Consider the following 21,028-nt stretch of genomic DNA (forward strand, 5'->3'; position numbering starts at 1 on the left):
GAAGCCCACGTCCCGACAGAAACCGATTCTTTCCTCTGCTCCACGCAGAGGACACCCCAGGTATTCAGGTAAACCAAATGGATCTGATTATCTAAGGGTCAAGGGTCAAAATAAGATTGACAAACACCTCTGTTAGACTTTCTTAAAGCCAACGTGGCTGAGACCTGCTAGACCCCCGCCGAGTTGGGTAGACCGAGGATACCCTAGAGCCAATGCCGAGGATGGTACAGCCCCACAGCAACCGCGCAGCCTCAGAACCAGAAAGCACGACAGACTATCAGCGCGCCCGGCCCAGGGGGTGTGGCCACCATCCTCCAGTGAAATTGCGTCCCTCTCTAGTTTGTCCTACATCGCGGCCTGTAGAGTCTCCGAGGTGCCGCCTCTTCTCCCGGAGTGGTGGAAAATCGATCATGTGACAGTTGCGGAGGCCGGAACTGGGCTGGGTGAGGGTAGCAAAGGGTTTTGATAAAAAACAAACGGGCACGTATTCTTGGTGGGTTTATGGCCGAGGCGGTGAGACCCCCGCGCCGGGCCAAGGCCAAGGCCAGCCGAACTAAAGCCAAGGTGAGGACCTCACCACCCCCGCCCTCTCGGAACCCCTCGGTGTGCTCTCAGTCTTCGCTTTACTCTTCGGCCTCTTTAGCCGGTTGTCATTCCCTGAGCCTTCTGTGTTCTCTTCTCCCACCTTCCGATTTTGCACTGGTCTCGGTTTTTTATTTCCTCAGTCCCCTCTCAGACTTTGTTAGGAGCCCATTTATTTTCCTCCCTTCGATGACTTCCCTGGGTTCTTTCTTTCCTGCTTTTTTCTTGGCTTTTCTCACCTGCTTTTTGGAATCCTGCCGTGAACTAGCTTTACTCTTCCCAGCTCCATTTTGGCTTTTTTTTTTTTTTTTTTTCCTCCTTTATACCCCGGGAAGATTTTCACACCTCCTCATGCATAAAGAGGGAAGAGACATCTCTTCGCAGAGAATGAATCCTTTGACAGAGCTTTGTGGATAGCGACAGAGGTAGACTCTAGCGCGGTGACAGTTCTGTTCACTTTCATAACTCAGTATGACAGTGATGGTGCTGCATCTGATTTCTCATTGTTCTGGTTGTATATGTTGCGGCACGAATGTCCAGAAATTAAATCAGGGCTTGACTCACACAATGGGGACACACTTACATTTTCTGGGTTTCCTGGGTCATACTGAGATGTGGTTTTAAGTTGATTTGTTATTAAGTGCAGATTGGATTTTCATCTTGTTCCTAACTATTTTCTGAAGTAACATTTATTTTGCATTGAGCAGATTAAATGCTGCAACCGATGTCTGGATCTCGGTGATTCTGGCTTACCTGAAACTGAGTTTACATTAGGGAAACAATGAGGATGGTATTACAAGTACAGGTTTGTTATTACCAGCAGTGGGTGATGGTCTCGAGCAGGAGTAACTTGAAAACAGTAATAAATCCTGATTTTCTCATTGGAACAAGGTTATAGCATGATGTTTGTGTTCATTTAATAAACTGCAAATGACTTATGTAGATCCCTTTCATTATGCCATTTTAAAAGGCTGTAGTGGAATTACACGTTAGTGTATCCATGGTTGTGAGGAGTCCCTCTTAGATGAGAAAACCAATTTGCCACTCAGTTTCAGAAACATTTTCGAGGTAAATAACTTTGCATCGTCAGAGAACGATCTACATTGAGAAGGAAGAAAAAGTCGTTGGCCAGCCATGCATAAATATGTTCCCACAGTAGCACATAACATACAAACAGTCATCTGTAGACAGCAGAATCTTAAAACTGTAACTAGAGAAACTAGAAATATTAATCTCTAGAGTTTTCCCCCTCTAAATAAATGATATAACTAAAGTCTAGAGAGGTTAAATAATAAGCCCAAAGTCATGCAGTTAGTGAGATAATTCAGGTTAAAGCCCAAAATCTTGACTTTCTGTCTAGTAGTTTAATAATTATTTCTTATATCCATATCTACATGTCTGTCTATAGAAAGACTGTTCTAAATACTTAAAAATGGTTTCATATTATTTTGTTTAAAATAGAATTTCTAAATTAAAAAATTAATAGCATTGAATGTCTAAATCTAACATGAAAAACCAATTTTTCACTTTGTGGAAATATTTCAAGCAACTCTCCTACATAAACACATTAGTTTTTTTTTTTATCTGTTAAAAGAGGTCTTATGTGCTATGAGGAGGTCTTCATTTTAGAGGCTTTTGATCAAACCAGAAATCTTTGACACATGATTTTCCTTACCTTCCAAATCTAATCAGACAACAATTCTTGCTAGTGTTATTTCCTAAATATTCTCTTGATTCTGCTCATTTCATTCCATTCTTAACTATCACAGCCCTTCTCCAAAATACCATCTCTGGATTCCTGTCAAAGTCCACATCTGTTCTTACTGCCTGATTTCTAAACTGAAGCTGGATTGCTATTTTTAACAACAAAACTGGTCATGTCTCTTTGCTGCTTAAAATCCTCAAAAAGTTTCCTATCATTCAGAAGTCTGAAGTCCTTAATATGAACTAAGGGCCCTGCATGATCTGGTTTCAACCACCCCTATCTCTTTTGATTCCCAATTATATATGTCCTTTTCTGCTTCAGGGCCTTTGCACATGCTATTCCTTCTTCCCTGACAGCTCTTCTTGTGTCTCTTCACCTCGTTAACTACTGTTAATTCACAGGGTCTCAGTTTCCTTCCTCAGAGGTTTCTCTGATTCTCTTCTGTTACTCCCTCTCCCTTCTAGTAGCACTCTGTATTCCTTTGTGTCACTCATTTCACTTGTAACTACTGTATCAACATCTCTTTTTTCCCCTTAGATTATGAACTCAATGGGGGAGGAACTTGTCTTGTTCACATGTCTTCCCAGTGCCCTTTTCCACTTTTTTAGCCACTTGATAATGTTTGCTGAATGAAGGGATGGATGCCGCTGTTGAAGAATACTTCCAAGCTTTGTCACTTAGAAAATTTACTGTAGTAAATTTCCCCTGACTAGTATGAAAAGATAAATGGAAAAAGCCTACAACTTTTTCTGATTGAAAGCCTTCATACTTGTCAATCTAGAAATTTATTTCTTCTTTCAGAGAAATATGTCATTTTATAGTGCTGTCCATACTTTTCTCGCAGTTATAAAGCCCTGTATTAATGAAACCAGATCCATCTCTGGTATAACTTGGCTAAACTATAAAGCCATAAAGTGGTTGCCAAAGTCTCAGTTCAGGAAGTGAGTAGTGTCATGTGTTTTAGTGATTTTGAGTGGCTTCTGGATTTTACTGAGCAGCTGACCTGCATTCCTCAGTGTTAATCATCTGTTAGATGACTTCATATAACTAGTTTGTGGTTATCTTGTGCTTGTCACATCTAAGAGAGAGTCCTAAGAAAGTTTTCATTCTTTTAGTACCCTTTTCTGCTAAAATATCACCTATTTCAGAGGACCCTGACTTTGCTGATCTTGGTAGACTATGGTTAAGAACAATAGATTTAGAATTACTCTGCAGAAATAGTGTATTTTGTAGTCATATATTTTTTTGCAGTTAATACTGAATTCTAAAGGCCAACAGCTCATTAATAGTGGGAGTATGTGGTAACTACTAAGGCTCTTAGGTGAAAAATGTTATGGAAAAAAGAACAGAGTAAGGCGATGGGGAGTACTGGTGAGAGACTAGAAGGGGTTGCAATTTTAAATAGGTGGTGGAGGTAGTCCTTATTGAAGGTGACATTTGAGTAAAACTTTGAAAGAGATAGAGAATTACCCATGTGGATATTGGGAAAGAAGAGTTCCAGGCAGCAGAAGGAATAGCTGGGTCAAATGCTGAAAGGCAGTGTTATGTCCTGTCCTACAAACAGCCAGGAAGTTGGGTGGAGTATATGTGGGAGAGTAGTCGGGGATAAAGTCAGAAAACTAACAGAGGGCAGCTTTTAAAGGACTGTAGCTTTTTACTTTGAGTGAAATATCAGTTCGTCTCAGGGTTTTGAGCAGGGGAGAGACATGATTTGACTTATACTTTAAAGGATCAGTATGGTTGCTATGTTGAGAATAGACTGTAAGGAGACAGAAGCAGAGAAACCAGTCAAGAGAACACTGCAGTAATCCAGGCAAGAGATGATGGTCACTTGGACCAGAGTTGTAGGAGTGAAAATCGTGGAAAGTGTTTGAGTTCTGGGGAATTTTTGAAGTTAGAGCCATGAGGATTTGTTGGAGGGTTTGGATGTGGGATGTGAGAGAAAAGGCAAAGTGACCGAGCTGGAGAATGCTATGGATTGAACAGGTTTTGGGGGAAAATGAGTTCAGTTTTGATAGGTCTCCGCAGCGTAGGGTTGGATCTGTGAATCTACATTATGGGAGACCTCTGGCTAGAGGTAAAGATTTGGGAACCATCAGCATATAGAAGATATTTAAAGCTAGAGATATAGGTAGGTCACTTTAGAAACTAAAGCCAGGTTACTCTGATTTTAAGAGATTGAGGAGAAGAGGAACCAACAAAAGAGTGTGAGAAGGAGTGACCAATGAGGTCGGAGGAAAACCAGGAGAGTGTTAATGTTCTGGAAGCTGAGTGAAGAAATATGAAGGAGACGGGAGAGACCAAGTATGTAAACTTCTAGCCAGTACATTAAGTAAGATTATTAAGAGCAATATCAAAGAAGTGGCAGGCAAGGAAGAGATGTCTTCATAGCACAATGCATAATCCCCATCCTTCCCAACAAGCCTTTCTGTTTTCATAGCATTCTTGAATATTCTGAGGAAAAATGATAAAACTGGCCTGAGAGAACATTATCCCTGAGAGAGATCACATAGGTATTAGCCGTCTGTCCTCATTACTTTCTCACCCCCTAATTGTGGGCTGCTACTCATTTACTTTCTGTCTCTATGGATTTGTCTATTCTGGACATTTCATATGAACAGAATCATATTATGTGTGGTTCTTTGTGACTGGCGTCTTTCACTTCACAAACTCCTTTCAAGGTTCATCTCTAATTAGCATGTATCAGTATTTTATTAGCTTTTATTGTTGACTAATATTCCACTGTATAATATGCTACATTTTATTTATCCATTCATTAGTTGGTGGACATCTGGATTGTTTCTACTTTTTTGGCTATTATAAATACTGATGCTGGGAACATTTGTGTACAATTTTTGGTGTGAATCTGTATTTTTATTTATCCTGGGTATGTACCTAGGAGTGGAATTTTGGGTCATATAGAAATATTTTAAGGAACTCCAAACTTTTCCAAAGTAATTGCATCATTTTACCTTCCCACCAACAGTATATGAGGGTTCTCATTTCTCTACACTGTTGCCAACACTTGTTATTAGGTGACTTTTTGATTATATAGCCATCATAGTGGGTATGACATGATATCTCATGGTGCTTTGACTTGAATTTATTTCATTGTAGTGCGTGTGACATGGTATCTCATGGTGGTTTGACTTGAATTTATCTGGTGGCTAGTGATGTTGAATATCTTTTCACGTGCCATTTGTTTATCTTTGGAGAAATGTCTTGTCATATTCTTTGTTTACTTTAAAATTGGGTTATTTATCTTTTTATTATTGAATTTTAAGGGTTCTTTATGTATTTTGGATACAAGTCCTTTATCATATATATGATTTGCAAATATTTTCTCCCATTCTCTAGGTTATCTTTTCACTTTCTAAGTGGTATCATTTGCTGCACACAAGTTTTAAATTTTGATGAAGTTCAGTTTATTTATGTTTTCTTCTGTGACTTGTGCTTTTGGTATCATATCTAAGAAGGATGTGCCTAACCCAAGGTCACATGTTTTCTTCTGAGTTACATAGTTTTAGCTCTTACATCTAGGTCCATGATCCATTTTGAGCTAATTTTATGTATGGTATAAGGAAGAGGGTCCAACATCATTTTTTGCATTTGGCTATCCAGTTTTTGTGTCACCATCTGTTGAAAAGGTTATTCTTTCCCATTGAATTGTTTTGGCTCCCTTATTGAAAATCAGTTGACCATAAATGTTAAGAATTACTTTCTGGACTTTTAGTTCTAGTCCCTTGATCTTTATGTCTTTCCTCATACTAGTACGCACTGTCTTTGTTACTGTAGCTTTGTAGTAGGCCTTAAAATTGGAAAGTGTGAGCCCACTTTATTTTCAAGATTGTTTTTTTTATTCTGGGTCCATTCCATTTCTAATAAATTTTAGGATCAGCTGGCCAAGTTTTGCTAAAAAAAAAAAAGGCTTCTGGGATTTGGTAGGGATTGGATTGAATCTGTAGATCAGTTTGGGAAGTATTGCCACTTTAGTGATATTGTCTTCTGATCCATGAACATGGGATGCCTTTTCATTTATTGAATTGTCTTTAATTTCAACAGTGTTTTGTAATTTTTCAGAGTACAGCTTTTGAATTTATTTTGTTAAATTTATCTCTTTGAGGTTTGTTCTTTTTGAAAAATGGAGTTGTCTTCTTAATTTCATTTTTGGATTGTTCAACTTACTAAAATTTGATCCCTACCTTGACCAGTATATCAACATTTCTCACTGTGGTAACCATTGGCCTTTCCTAGTTTTCTTTTCCTGGCCTCCAAATCTGAGAAACTTATTTAATATAGAAAGTATGCTAAACATCATTTTGAGGTAATTGGGTCCACTTTTTCATTTTCTTGTGAATACTCATATAGTATTTTCATGTGATTCATGATTTTAGGCATTTTGACAAAACTGGCTTGATTTAGATGTACATTGTATGGCTGACCTGAATCTGGTATCTGTAGTTCGTAGTAATTTTGAAGGAGCATTTTACTTCTTCAGTCACTTCCATTTATAAATTAATGTTTGGCAGCCATGTTCATGATCACCAACCTGACCTCAAATTCCACTTTTTAAACAGTTATCTTTTCTTCCTAATATTAGGCTTAAATAAATGTCCCACTTTGGCTATTAATCTGTCAAGTTTTTTGGTGGACACTCAAAGTGAAACAATACAGATAACTGATAACTGGGTAACTGAGCCCTTTCTCTGTAAACTGGGGAAAAGCATCTAGTTTGTTAATTTATGTCATGGCCTTCCTTAAAATTCATAGTGAAAAGGAAATATTTGGAAGATTTTGCTCAGTTTTTAAGTTTGTTTGAATATAAATTATAAAGGGTCTGATTTTATTTATGTATTTTTCCATAATTTTTTCTTCTTAATCTAGCCTGCTTCCTATGTATCTAATCTTTGTGTTACCTGCCTGAGGTTTTTTTTTTTTTAACCATAATTCATTTCATTTAATTTTTCAACGGTTTACTTTTTGTGGGTTTTTTTTTTTTTGAGATGATTAGGACTTAGAGAAGAGTTGCTAAAATATAATTCTTTTTGGTTTCTTTTTTTACATGGGCAGGCTCTGGGACTCAAACCTGGGTCTCTGACATGGCAGGCAAGGAGCCACTGTTGTTCTGCCACTGAGCCACTGTTGCCTGCCTAAAAATATAATACGGAGAGTTTCATATTCCCTTCACCAGCATCTCCTTCTCTTAACAACTTACATAACCTCTGTAAATTATGTAACTTTTACATAGCCTCTTAAATAAATTCTGTGGTATAGAACATTTATCAAAACTATGAATCTATTGGTATGATTCAAAAGATTCCTTTTGTTAACTAAAGTATAGAATTTAATTTGGATTTCAGTGAGTGGTCTTTCCACTAATGTCCTTGTACTGTACCGGGTTGCATTTAGTTGTCATGTGTTTGTAATCTTCTCTTATCACAGTTCCTCAGTCTTTTCGTATTTTTCACGTCTGTTGTTTTGTAGACTGTCTTTTAGTTTCAGGTTTTGTTTGCCCCCACCTTTCTCCATCATGATTTAGACTGAAGTTATATTTTTTTGGGCAGGTTATCACAGAGGCGATATGCCCTCTCAGAATGTCCTATCAGGGATGTGGATGTATGTGAAGTCAATATGTATTACCAGTGCTGTTAAACTCGATCACTTGGTTAAGGTATTATCTACTAGGATTCTCTGCTGAAACTTTTCTCTTTAAAATTACTGAATATTTGGGAGGAAATACTTTGAGACTATGCAGATATCCTGTTTCTTCTTGACATTACACTCACTTATTTTTTTTTTTTTTTTTTTTTAAAGGAAAGACAGAGAGAAGGAAGGAAGGATAGAAGGAAGGAAGGAAGAAAGGGAAACATCTTTTAAACATTTTCTTGTTTTATTGTATTCTGTTTCTCCGTTTTTGTTACATGGGCTGGGGCCGGGAATCGAACCGAGGTCCTCCGGCATAGCAGGCAAGCACTTTGCCCGCTGAGCCACCGCGGCCCGCCCACACTCACTTATTTTAACATCCGTCAATAGATCTTGCCTGTGGCAGTAATTACCATGGTGTTCTATCGGTGATTTTCTGTTTTTCTTATTCCTTCTACATTTATTGATTGGAATCCTTCTGTAAGGAAGTTATTTCTTTTTGCCCATTTACTTATTTATTCATTTGTTTATTTATTCCAGTGTGGGCTCCTAGATATTTGTTTTATTCTGTGGGTTATAATCCAGTACTATAGTTATTTATTTTGTTGCTCAAATTGGTTCAGCTTTTCCTGCCTGAGTTTTGAGCAAATATGTTGTTTGTCAAAGTGAAGACAAAAGCCTATTGAGGCCTAAGATGATTGGAGACAGTTTTGTTTCACTTAACCTCTGGCAGAATGGAAAACAATCTAATAAGCCTTTTCTCCTCCATTCTTGAATCATAATTTACTGTATGTTATTATGACATTTCCTTTTTTGGAGTAGTACTTGGGAAGCTTCAAACTCCAAATGCTCAAAATGGAGTAATATGGACTGTGAAACATATTGCTTATGAAGTAAATTTAGATTCCTTTTGTTTAATGACAAAATTGTGATTTATTTACAATTTAAAAATTCTTTATGTTGAAAGCATCCATTGTTAATTTAAAAGTTAGTTCACATTGTAAATCTTGTTTTAGGAAAAGAAGAAATGTGAAACCCTTCATAGGGAAGAGTCTGATGAAGTCTTCCTTCCCAAAACACCCAGAGAGTGGGAAGTCCCTTCTCCAGCTTGTGAATTCAGAAGAACCCATCTGGAGGTGTTAACTGATTCCCAGCTCCAAAATGATGCCAGTGGACAAAATGAGAGTGAAATGTTTGATGTACCACTTTCCTCCTTAACTGTAATTAATGAGGAGTCCCTGATGTATAACACAGAGACCCCAAAGGAAGGGGAAAAGATCAGAGCCTGTGCCAGTGATGAAGGAATAAAACTGAAGGTCAACTCTGGAGACAATGTTAGAACCAAAGAAGAAAACCCAGGAAACTTTAGAGAAGTAGAGGAAAATAAATTGGTACACTGTGGACCTTCAGAAAGCACAGTGCAATCTGATTTTTCTTATATTCACCAAGAAATGGAAAATTTACAGGTTAGAGAAATTCAGAATAGGAAAGAAGACAAACAAGCCCTGGGTCTCTCTTCAGAGGTACTACAAAGTGTTGGCTCACAGAGTTCTTGTGAAGCCAAACATGTTTTTCAGCCACCTAGTGTGAAAAAATTGTATCCTCAGTTGCCAGCTGAAATTGCTGGAGAAGTACCAGCTTTGGTGGCAGTGAAACCTTTGCTTGGTAATGAACAACTCTATCCAGAACTCCCATCTCAATCAGCAATAGTACCATTTACTAAAGAACAGCTAAAAATATTTGAACCTGGTTCATGGCTGGAAAATGTTGAGTCATATTTAGAAGAATTTGACATCATGGCTCATCAGGACAGGCATGAATTTTATGAATTGCTTTTGAACTATTCACGATGTAGGAAGCAACTCCTGTTGGCTGAAGCTGAGCTGCTTACTTTGATGTCGGATTGCCAAAATGCTAAAAGTCGACTGTGGCACTTTAAGGAGGAACAGATATCTGTACAGGTATTTCGACTATTGTTCTGTAAAGCTTTCAGAAGTCTGGAGAATTTGCAATGTATTATTGTTCCTTTGATGCTGTCCAGGTCTAGAGCCTGCTCCTTCTCACACTGTCCCTGTTTTATATACAGCACAGGGATCACAAAGCTGATGTCTGCAGGGACCAAGCAGGTAACCTGAAGGAGTGAAGTAGTCTAAGTGGGATGATGATGATTGAGAAAGCTCATGCTGATCTAGAGGGGACAGTCACTCAAGTTCCAGCTGGTTGTTGTGAGGTTTTTTTGGTCTAGCATAACTGCATCTTGCAATTTTCCAAAAGAAGCTAGAGATCTAGATTTTTATGTGAGAGATACTGAATTGTAAATGTTGGCAACTAATTGAACATACATGAACACATATACCTACAAAGTATATATAGGCCAAGAAAACCATGTCTCCAGGTAAAATTCAGCCCATGGGCCATTAGTTTGTACCGTGGGCATGTGCCATGAACATCCAGTGAATAAAGAAGGTCAGGAAGAGGATGATCCATGGAACAAAGTAGAGAGGGGTTGAAGAGACAATTAGGTATGGTCACAATTAGATGTGAACCTATGGAGGCCAGGGTGACCATCAGGAAAGCTGTTTCTTAGTGAGTTGGGAGGGGTGGCACGGAAGAGAAGGCTACTCTCAACAAGTTTGGCAGTGAAGGGAATCTGATGGAGATGAAAGGGAGAACAAGATGATTCTCCTTATCCCCAAATCTTACTCACTGGGAGACTTGTACATCTCTCTTTGTAGATAGGAAGGAGTCTGTGGAGTGAAACATTTAGCAATATTGAAGAAAGGAGGATAGAATCAAGAACTTAGCTAGAAGAGTTAGTATTGGAAAGGAGAGGAATCTCTTTCATCTGAGCAGAACCGCAAAGAATGATGAAGATAATTACAGAGAGATGTTGGGGTGCCTTGAAATTGAGGGGTGTTACATTGGCCTCAATGTTAATCATGTAGAAGGTAAGATCATTTAACAAGAGACTCCTAAATTACAGTAAATACAAGAGACTCCTAAATTACAATTACTCCTAAGTACGATAAATTAAAATAAATACAAGCTTTATTATTTTCTGGTGCCTTTCCCCACCTACTTAAGGTTATTCTTCCCTTCTTTAGTTAGCATTATGCTCCTTGGTGCCTGATTAAATATTTGCATTTATTAGTCTCTAAATGGTAGTAGTGTGTTCTCCTCAAGGTTATAAACTCTTTGAGAGTGATCCTGAAACCTGTGCATTGTAGGTGTTCTGTACCAGCTCCCTGATTATTTCGAGTGCCAGGAATAACCAGTTTCTTATTTTTCCCTTTTGTCCACTAGGGTATCTGTGCAGATCAAGTGAAAGTGTCAGGCTATCATCGCTACCAAAGAGTAGAGATGAATGAAAATGTACTAGGGGAGCTAAAGAAGCTATTTGATACCAAATCTGAGCATCTCCACCAGACCTTGGCTCTGCATTCTTATACTTCAGTGCTCTCGAGATTGCAAGTAGAGTCCTACATCTATGCATTGCTCAATAGTTCAGCTATTCTAAGATCTTTAGCAATTCATCAGCAAGGCCGAGGTGTGTAAGTAATGAAAATGTCTCCCTTTCATGTGATCAGAAATGAAAAAGAATTCAGTGGTATAATCTAGTTAAATTGATTGTATAGTAATTAATACCTATATAAGGTAACATCTGTACTTGTTGTTTTACCTTTCCTCCCCCTATGCAGGATGAGATCTGCCCTAATGACATTTTTGTGGAGTAGTGCTAGGTCTCCCTTCCCTGTGGGCTGCCATTCTTTGCTTCTCTAGGATGCCCAAATGCTCTTTTTAAATTTTTATTGTAGTAACAAATACACAACATAAAACTCCCCATTTTAACCACATTTAAACTCAGAATTCTAATAGTGTCAATTACATAATGTTGAAAGTGCTTTTTTCCTTGATACTCCTTGCTCTACTCTAAAATTGGAACATGTTTGTGGGTTCCCAGAAGAGTTCAGAGTCCTAAAGTTAATAATGAGAATACTTTTTCATTCTCTGTCTTTTGTACTTTATTTCTGCTTTTTCAGTTTATTGGACTGTTTTAGTCTATTTAATTTTCAACAGGGGCTCTGTAATGCTCTGAATTTTTCACATTATTTTGGGCTTTAAGTAATTAACTTTTAGTGCATGATTTATTAAGTATTAAATATAGCCATTAAGTTATAGAATTCTTATTTCTGGAAGAGATAGTAAGATTTTAAAAGTAAAAAAAATAATAATAATAATCCACTCCTCCCAGGCTTTTTTAACTAATCAAAGAGTTAGAAGTGGACTAGAAAGACCAGCTCCAACAAATAATAGTTTTGATGAAGTTAATTTTCCCTTATTTTGAACTTCACAAGGTTACTTTTTTTGTTTATATATTAAGTGGAAATTCAAACAATGTTTTGAATTTTTTATCTGAAGTAAATATTTTAAAGGGTTTTTTTTTTGGTTGGTTGATTTTAAATGAAGACTAAAATTTTCTCAAAAAAAAAATACAGACATTTATGTGGACTCATTAAAACTTCTCCTTAATTTATAGCTTCTAAACAGACAGAAAGCATTCCCTCTGATCTGTATCAACTAAAAGAGTGCATTAGTGTCTTATTCATGTTCACCAGGAGAGTTAATGAAGATGCTCAATTCCATGATGATGTTCTTCTCTGGCTGAAGAAATTGGTAAGGGGACAGAAATAGGTATAGTAGTCCTTCTTTTCTTTCTCTGATAATTTCTGAATTATCTCTTATTTCATCATAGTTTTTCTTCAGCACCTTTTTCAGCTAACTCAATGAGTTAGTGACATTTTCTTTCATTATAACACGTGGTAATAAATCATTTCTCTAGTGCATTACTGAGCACAAAGTACTTTTCTCTCTAATAAACCTTCTGTTAAGTGAATCTTGGCCTCCAGTTTAAGAAAAAGTGCAAATGTGGGACATATGCCCAATTTAAGAATAAATGTGTGTTCAAAATATAGGTATCTGATCTAAAAGTTTTCCATATGTATCTTATTTCTTTTTATCATCTTATGTTTAATATTGCACTTAATCATAGTTTTACTTGTTTATTTTTTTAAGGGAAAGAAGAAAGATATCAGGATTTGAAGAACTTAGGAAAGATGTTAGATATGTTAAGAGGGGGTGGGTATTTTTTTATTGATTGTGTTTCAGTGGGGCTGCCTTGGTGTGTTTTTAGTGTCATAGAGTTCTTAAATATGGGCTAATGTTCTTAGCATACATTTTTGGATTTGAAAAACCACTAAAAGTTGAGAATAGATTAAACTATTTGCTTTATATCTGTTCACATGTAGCCAGGAACATCAGTAAATTGTAACTTGTCAGAAAAGAAAAGCTGGATTTGTAAAGAAATTACTTAGGAAATATTTACCACAGCACTCAGATTGATAGGCCACACTGTCTCTGTGTGGTGAAAAACCTCCCATTCCATCATATAGTTTACATCTGGTTACTCTTTTGAAAGATTTCATGTATTTAAATATTGGATAAGTGACTTCACTAGACCTCTTGATTAATTCTTCCTCATTTTAAATAGTGGAACCATATGTCCTTTGTTTATTCAGGTGTCAGTGTTACAAAGAGTTGGCTGTCCTGGAGATCACTTCTTCCTTCTAAACCATATCCTTCGATGCCCAGCAGGTGTTAGTAAATGGGCTGTCCCTTTCATCCAGGTATGGTGAATGACCTTCTGATTCTTTGGGTTTGGGGAAAGGCTTTATTACATATTTTTCCTGCAGAAATTACCCAAACAAGATAACTTAAAAATATTGATATAAAAATAAAATTCTTAAAATATATCCAGTACATACTCTTAGGATTTTTTATGCTGAAACTTGGTGAACCCATAATTGATGGAATTATGATAGAGTTGCAAAAGTTCAAATGTAGCCTGGCTTGGCAAGGTCAGTAGTGTTTAATTCTGTTAAGTTTCTTTGCAAGAAGGCTTGCCAGAGCTTTTTCCTGTAATACTCAACACAGCTTCCTAAATTAATCCACCCCACACCACAACTGTTAAACATAAAAGAAAGACCACCAGCCACCCAGAGTTCTCTAAGCACTAGCAGAGGTCTCAGGTCTGTGTGATTGACTCTCAGATATTCAGTAATTGATTATATGACTTATAGTTTCTGCTGCTTGCGTTTGGGCATTTGCTTGTAGCAATCATACACATAGGTTTGACCTGAAAAGTATGCAGGTTCACTCTCTCCACATTTCCTTTTTTTCCCTTTTTAGTATTTCTGATGACTAGAAGTTTGAATCTTTTTAGATCAACAGAGATTTTTTGTTGTTTTGTTTCCTTTTGGATTAAATTAGCAATATTATCCTTCATTTCTTATTGCTCAGAATCCTCTACTTTTTTAGTGTAACTGTGGTCTCACTTTTGTGGTTTAAGTGCCAGCTCCACATTTATTCTGTTTCCAACTTCTTTTGTCATGAGGGGCTAGTGAATACAAGGGACTGGTAAGGTAAGATTATGGACATTTGGGTTGTTAGTTTTCTACAGTATGCTTTTTTCCTTTTCTGATTTCAGATCAAAGTGTTGAATAATCCATCAGGGATCTTTCACTTTATGCAGTCCCTTGCCCTGCTAATGTCTCCTGTCAAGTAAGTATGGGAGAGCTCTGTGAAATAGAAATTGAAATGCTCTTTTTCTGTTAAAGGATTGGCTTCCTAAATTGCCCATATCCAAAGAAGAACTGCTAATGAAAGTATCGGCATTCTAAAATTTAATATTGCAGATTTTCTTTTGGTTTAATATTCTTTCTCCCAAAGTGACCACTCAACTGCTTTTTAAAGTTATATAAATTATTTGTTTTTCTTGGGTCCCCATTTTATTGTATTTGTACTGCCCGATTTGTTTTCCTGATATATATTGTGAAAGGGGCCGGGGAGGGGGGTGTACAAAAAAAATTAGATTTGTTCTTTAGAAGAAGAGGTTTAGTGGCAGTGCTGAAAATACACTAAAAAAGATTTAAGTTCTGAATTTGGAAGCTATGATTGATGTGTTAGAAATGAAGAGAATAAAGAGGGTTAATGGAGTAGTCAGAAAGGGCTCCACAATGGACACACTGGCAGGTTTGGAGAAGAATGTATCATATGTCAGTAGAGTGAAGTAATATGGAGAGTACTGTAGAAGGGGAAAATAGTATGAGCAAAGACCCAAAGTACGGGTGAGGATAGCCATGCAGAGGACAAGGAGGAGATCAGCCTGCCAGGAGGGAAACAGTGTGTGGGAGATAATAATAAAGATGAATAACTAGGGTGGGTTGAATTATAGAAGGTCTTGAAATTAAGGCAGAGAACTTGAAGTTAAGTTTGGATTTGATATGGCCAGACTTTGTAGCAATTGGGGGTGTTTGAAGAAGGGTATACCACTACTAAACTGTGGGGTATACCACTACTGGGAATCTTAGTCGGTTTTGTCAAAGTTGGGAAAAAAAAGCTGAGTTTTTGGTATGCCACAAGACTCTCTTGCTTAGGATTTACAACACTTTTCCAGAAGAATATGCACTTCTTTTTAATTAAATGGTTACAGACATCTGGCTGTTCTACTCTGAAACTCAATCCAGCATCAAGAGAGCACATCCTTCGTTGGGGAAGAAAGCAGGGTCCGTGTCTAAGTGACTCCGAGTAGTCACTGGCTCCAACTCTAGGCTTGGAAAGCCTATCCCTCGTCAGACCCTGAATTGGGGTAATGGTACTGAGAAAGAGAGAGAGGGAAACCTAAAAATCATCTTCCTAGCAAAGGATTAAGTAGTTTTCGAAAGAGAATGCAGGAAAGGAATAGGTCATACATAATTCTAGATTTCTGGGTCTGAGTGACAAGAGGGTGTTGGCAGCCCTAATACACAGGAAAATCAGAAAGGAGAGCTATTTGGGAGGGAGGAAAACTTAGGGTCATTGATTCCTACAAGTTGACATAAAAGTAACATATACCCGTGGACAAGTGGAGTTTTAGGATTGGCGTTCAGGTTGAAAGGACAGCACTAGAGCCATGGGGCTGGAAATCACGGAAGAAAGTTCCTGGTTAAAGTTAGTAATGGATGAATTTTCAGGGTCAGAGCAGAGAGGAAGGAACAGAGGACTGAGACCTGGGCTGTGGGCTAAGAGAAGAAACTTTCCTTGTCATATCTACTCATTTCCAACCAACACTTTGTAAAAAAAGCCTGGCTGGCAGCAATTCTCTTAGACTTCCCTCACACTGCCCAGATACATGTGGTAGATGGGAGTTGACTCAGAAATGTTTTTGCATTTAATATAATTTTTTTTTTACCCTAAACAAGTTTCTGTATTACCTGTAGATTATACTTTTTAATTCTCTAAAGTATGTTTCTTAAAGTCATTTATCTGGCAACACTTTGTAAGCCTGGTTAGAGTTGAGGTATTGCAGCAGTCCATATGGATCGAGGTCCCATTGGGTGTCAGGAGTTGTGCTAGTAAAACTGCTTTTTCACAACTACTAATCATTACTAATTCAGTTGTGATCTCTCCCCCATAATTAGTGAGGTTTAGTCTTTATAATTTTTTAACCAGTTCTATATCCTGTGTAGTAATTTAAATTTTTTGAAGATTGTATTTATGTCTGACTTGACTTCAGGGTGAGAAGATGAACCTGAATGTCCTCATGTGTGACTTTCTACATTGATGTGATTGGAACAATTTTCCTTTTCTTTTAGAAATCGAGCAGAGTTTATGTGCCACATGAAGCCCAGTGAGCGGAAGCCGTCTTCCTCGGGGGCTATGTCTGGGACCTGGACACTAGTAGATGAGGGAGGAGAGGAGGTAACTTTTGATGTCTGCATTATTTTATTAATAGTTTTTGAGCTGTTCTTATGTGTCAGGTGTTGTTCTAAATACTTTTCACGTATTATTTCATTTAATCCTCACAACACAAGGAGACATACATACTATTTGATCCTATTTGCAGAGGGCATGAAGTAACTTGTCCCAAATCACATAGTCATCAAATGGTAGAGCCCCAGAGCCTGCGCTCTGAACCAGAAGTGCTATGCTCCTGCTTTTCCCTAAGACTGTCCTGTTCAGCTGGAGAATTTGGAGTCTGCAAATTAAATTCAGCCATATTATGTAACATTTGCATTAAGAATTTCTTCCATGTAGTAAAACATTTCTGAGATTGGGATTTCACCCTCCCATAACCTCAGTCTGTATAATAAAGAGCTGGAATTACCAAATTTCTACCTTAATTCTTAGAAACATCTTATCCAGATTTTCCTCATTTGAAAGTAAGAGGACATTTCTCTTTTTGGTGAGAATATAATCCAGTTCCTTAAAATAATAATTGTTCATTTTTTTCTGCTGTTCTACACATGGTTAATACATTTATAAGGAATTTTTCCTCCAGCTAATTATCAACTCTGGTGCTTTTTTATGCTTCAAATCTTTATTTGATGGGCTAGTCCTGATGATTAGGGATTGAAGATTCCTCCCTAGAAGGGGGGAGGAGTGGGATATTTCAGGGATAATGAGAAATTGATAGGATGCCAATGTAACCAGTACACTGCTAGCAATGGTGCTAGCTGTGCCCGGATCCAGGTTCGACAGTCTCAAAATTAAAAATGAATTTAGAGATGAGAGAGCCAGTAGGAAGAAGTAGTAAAGTTTATTAAAAAGAGAAGCTTATCAAAGAGTGAGGGTACATGTTTAAAAGAATACCGATGTGCCCAAGGGAGGGACACGCACTGAGTGGAGTGGGCCAGCTTGTTTTATAGGAAAGTTTTGTTGGTAGCAGGTCTCCACAGTAACCTTTGAATACTAGGTGTTGTCCCCGTTCTAGGAGAAGACAGCCAGCAGAACTCATGGTCTGCTGCCACACACCCAAAATCTGTCTTTGGGCAAACGGTCAGCAATCTCCATGACCCTACAACCCCCACCATCAACCCAGAGTCCTCCTTGGGCCCAGAATCCCACAAGCCTGTATTGTTTGGGGAGGCCCCAGTGGCCCTAGAAGGCTTGGGGGCTTTAGGGAAATTTTTGTCCCAAGAGGTTTGCAGCTCTGTATTAGTTCTTTGGAGCTAGATAAGAAATAAGATACTTGCAGTTGTCCCTTAACTCTTCCAGAGCTGAATAGGAAACCAGGCCCTACAGCTGGCCTATTTTATCCCACCTCAATCCCCCCCAGAAAAGAATTCAGTCCCTTTAATCCTTTTTTTAAAACTTTTTTTATTGTATAACATAACATATATACAAAGCAAAGAAGAAAAAGCAATAGTTTTCAAAGCATTCTTAGTCCCTTTAATCTTAATGGGAGGTTGACGGATAAATTTTTGATATTTTTATAGAGTTGAGAGAGTACATGTAGAAATATGCATAATTGCTGACAATGTTGGAAGGGTTGGGGGGTATTGGAAAATGCAAAAACACTATGTTACAATCTACCCCATCCTGTCATTCTTACACCAGAGTGTCTCCAAGCTTACAAAGGAGAGGGTTTAGTGAAGGTTTTGGTTTTGGCTTTACCTTCAACTCCCATAACCAGGAAAGTCTGAGTGGAGGTAGGCCTGGAGTGGCAGTTGAAGACAAAGTGGTTCTAGTGTTAATTAAGAAATTAGTACTCTTACCTGTTATGTTGATGTCAACTGGGGCTCCTCTTAGTTGGTTAGATGTGAAGTCAGCAGGGCTATCCATGGCCTCAGGCATTCTCAGTCTTCTTTACTTGTCATGAACAGGGTTTGAGGGTCTGTCCTGCTCCTCACTTCAGGAGACAGTGCAGGCCCTGGGCCTGAAGCACATGTTGGTGGCACCTGCAGCAAGGGTTTGGTAGGTCCCGAGGTAGAGGATTGTTTCAAGATTTCTGGCAAGCTCTTTGCTAGTGACCCTCTGACTCAGTTGAAACAAGGCCCTTGAGGCTTGGAGCCATGGTTTGGGTGACTTCGAGAGTACAGGGTGCTGTTAACAGTGACTGCAATAAGCTGAGCCTGTTCTCTGGTATTTTGCTTACCTCTCTTTGCCTTCTCCTCCATGACCTTGTTTCGATTGTTAAGGATAGAAAAGGCAGTTTTTAATGTCATTAGTGGGAGTTCGCAGGCCCATGGAGAACTTTTGCAGCCTTCTCTGAATGTCAGGGGCTGACTGGCTGATGAAATGGGTGCCCAGCAAAATTTGACTTTTCCGGAAATCTGGGCTTATATTAGTATACTTCCTTAGGGCTTTCACTAACCTCCCCTGAAACAGGGCTGGGTTTTCCCCTTCCCCCTGAGTGATCGCCTTTAGCTTATTATAACCGTTTTGGCATGGTGGTACGTATTCTCATGCCTTTTGGCCAACAAGTTTTAAAGGGATTATTAAGATCTTTTTTCCTAATGGAAATTGAGTCATGGGCATACTATAAGGGACAAGTCATTCTCAGGACTTTGTCTTGGTAGAGAGCTATAAACATCTGGGCATAGCGAATTTCTGACTATTTCCCCTGCCCATGGGACACCTTTCCTGAGAAATGTCTGGACCTGTGCTTCTGGGGTTTCCCAGGTCTTGCCTGGAAGAATTCCAGGACAACATTCTCAAGGGGTTGGGGATTCAGATCCCATACAACACTTTACTTGAGCGATGCCTGGACCTAACGCTTCCTGGTGGGGGGAGTGAGGGGTGTTCCTGGGCCCTGCCTGGAGGAATTCCAGGGCATTGCTCGCTAGGAGTCCTTTTCACTGGTCCAGTCACTTGAGAACCCTGGGAGTACAGTCACCAGGCAGCCTGGAGACGTTTGCAGAGGGTCTCAATAGAGACTAAACAGTTAAGCCTGGAGGGGAGATATGCCTGTTGGAAAGTAGAGAATTTCCATGGGCATAAACCAGAGATGACTCCCTAGAATGTTAAAGAGGATACTTTGTTTGGTATAAGAATCTTTAGCCCAGAATCCTCTGTTACAACAGATGGAATGTCTTAGAAGGCATTGAAATCTAGACAGAGGAGTAAGAGGGAGATTCTCATGGAGGCTGGGGAGAGGACCTCTGTTGAAGAGGTAGAGAGGAACAAATTCAGCAGGAGGAAGGGTCTGGGTGCTCAGGGGCGAGGAAAAGAGAATGTGGGGAGAGAGAAAAAGAGAGAGAGAAAGATGGGGGGACTTGATTTGGCTGCCATTGGACTTCTGCTGGACATGGGGAGATGCCCTGAGTCAGGTCTCAAAAAGTGGTATCACCTGTCTCCCTGAGCCTTCTTGGATGTACACAGCATAAAGCTGGGTGCCTGCCACCTCCGAGGAGGGAGTGGAAGGTTCATAGAGAACCGAATTTATGTCCTGGGAGAGATGGATTAGAGCCCTTAGATTCCTAGAGACACAGAGTTGCAGGAGGACGTGGCAGAGGATAGCAGTGAGCCAAGTGAGAAGAAAAAGGCAAAAGCACACAGCCAAGCCTCCTGGTCAATAGCAACGACGTACCAGTCCTGATGGTCGGAGAAGGTAACTCATTCCTGGCTGGCTTGCCAAAATATGTTGCTCAATTTTGGTTTCCAAGTTCTTGGCCATACCATGAGAAAGAATTCCAGGCTACAGCATAGCATAGAGTAAGCAGTTAGAATATTTATGAGGTACACATGTAACAACACTGGGCCCTTTCACAAGGAGGTGAGAAGCGCAAGAGGCCCCAGGTGATTCTAATGAGCAGCCAGAGTGAGAACTGCTGAGTTTCTGAGGCTCTTGTTTTTTTATCACTTTGGATCCATAAAAGGATAAATCTGAAGTGGCTTGAAGAAATTATGAATGAATTCCATTAGTTCCTTATTGAAATTGAGGTGATATATTTTTCAGAATCTTTGGATCTTCTTATAGCACCCCCTTTTTAAAAAATATTTTTATTGATAAATCTTGACACATACATTCCATACATGGTGTACAATCAGTGGGTCACAATATCATCACATAATTGTGTATACATCACCATGATCATATTTTAGAACGTTTGTGTCACTCCAGAAAAAGAAAAAGAAAAAAGCTCATACATGCCATACCCCTTACCCCTCATCTCATTGACCACTAGTATTTCCATCTACTTAATTTATTTTAACCTTTGACCCCTATTATTCATTTACTTATTTTTACCCATTTTTTTACTCATCTTTCCATACCCTGGA

General features: G+C 38.7%; 1 protein-coding gene across 1 annotated transcript in view; it reads left to right on the forward strand.

Annotated features, from left to right (window-relative positions):
* Positions 1–304: 304 nt before the first annotated feature.
* The window catches only part of EPG5 (ectopic P-granules 5 autophagy tethering factor), a 152,860-nt gene continuing 132,136 nt past the window's right edge, over positions 305–21,028 (forward strand). The window contains exons 1-7 of the mRNA XM_077135572.1: positions 305–564; positions 8,947–9,891; positions 11,234–11,477; positions 12,468–12,604; positions 13,507–13,614; positions 14,475–14,548; positions 16,621–16,726. Coding sequence (XP_076991687.1) covers positions 502–564; positions 8,947–9,891; positions 11,234–11,477; positions 12,468–12,604; positions 13,507–13,614; positions 14,475–14,548; positions 16,621–16,726 — 1,677 coding nt within the window. The 5' untranslated portion in view covers positions 305–501. The remainder of the gene's footprint in view (positions 565–8,946; positions 9,892–11,233; positions 11,478–12,467; positions 12,605–13,506; positions 13,615–14,474; positions 14,549–16,620; positions 16,727–21,028) is intronic.

This window comes from Tamandua tetradactyla, chromosome 18 (genome assembly GCF_023851605.1).
Source record: "Tamandua tetradactyla isolate mTamTet1 chromosome 18, mTamTet1.pri, whole genome shotgun sequence".
NCBI lineage: Eukaryota > Metazoa > Chordata > Mammalia > Pilosa > Myrmecophagidae > Tamandua > Tamandua tetradactyla.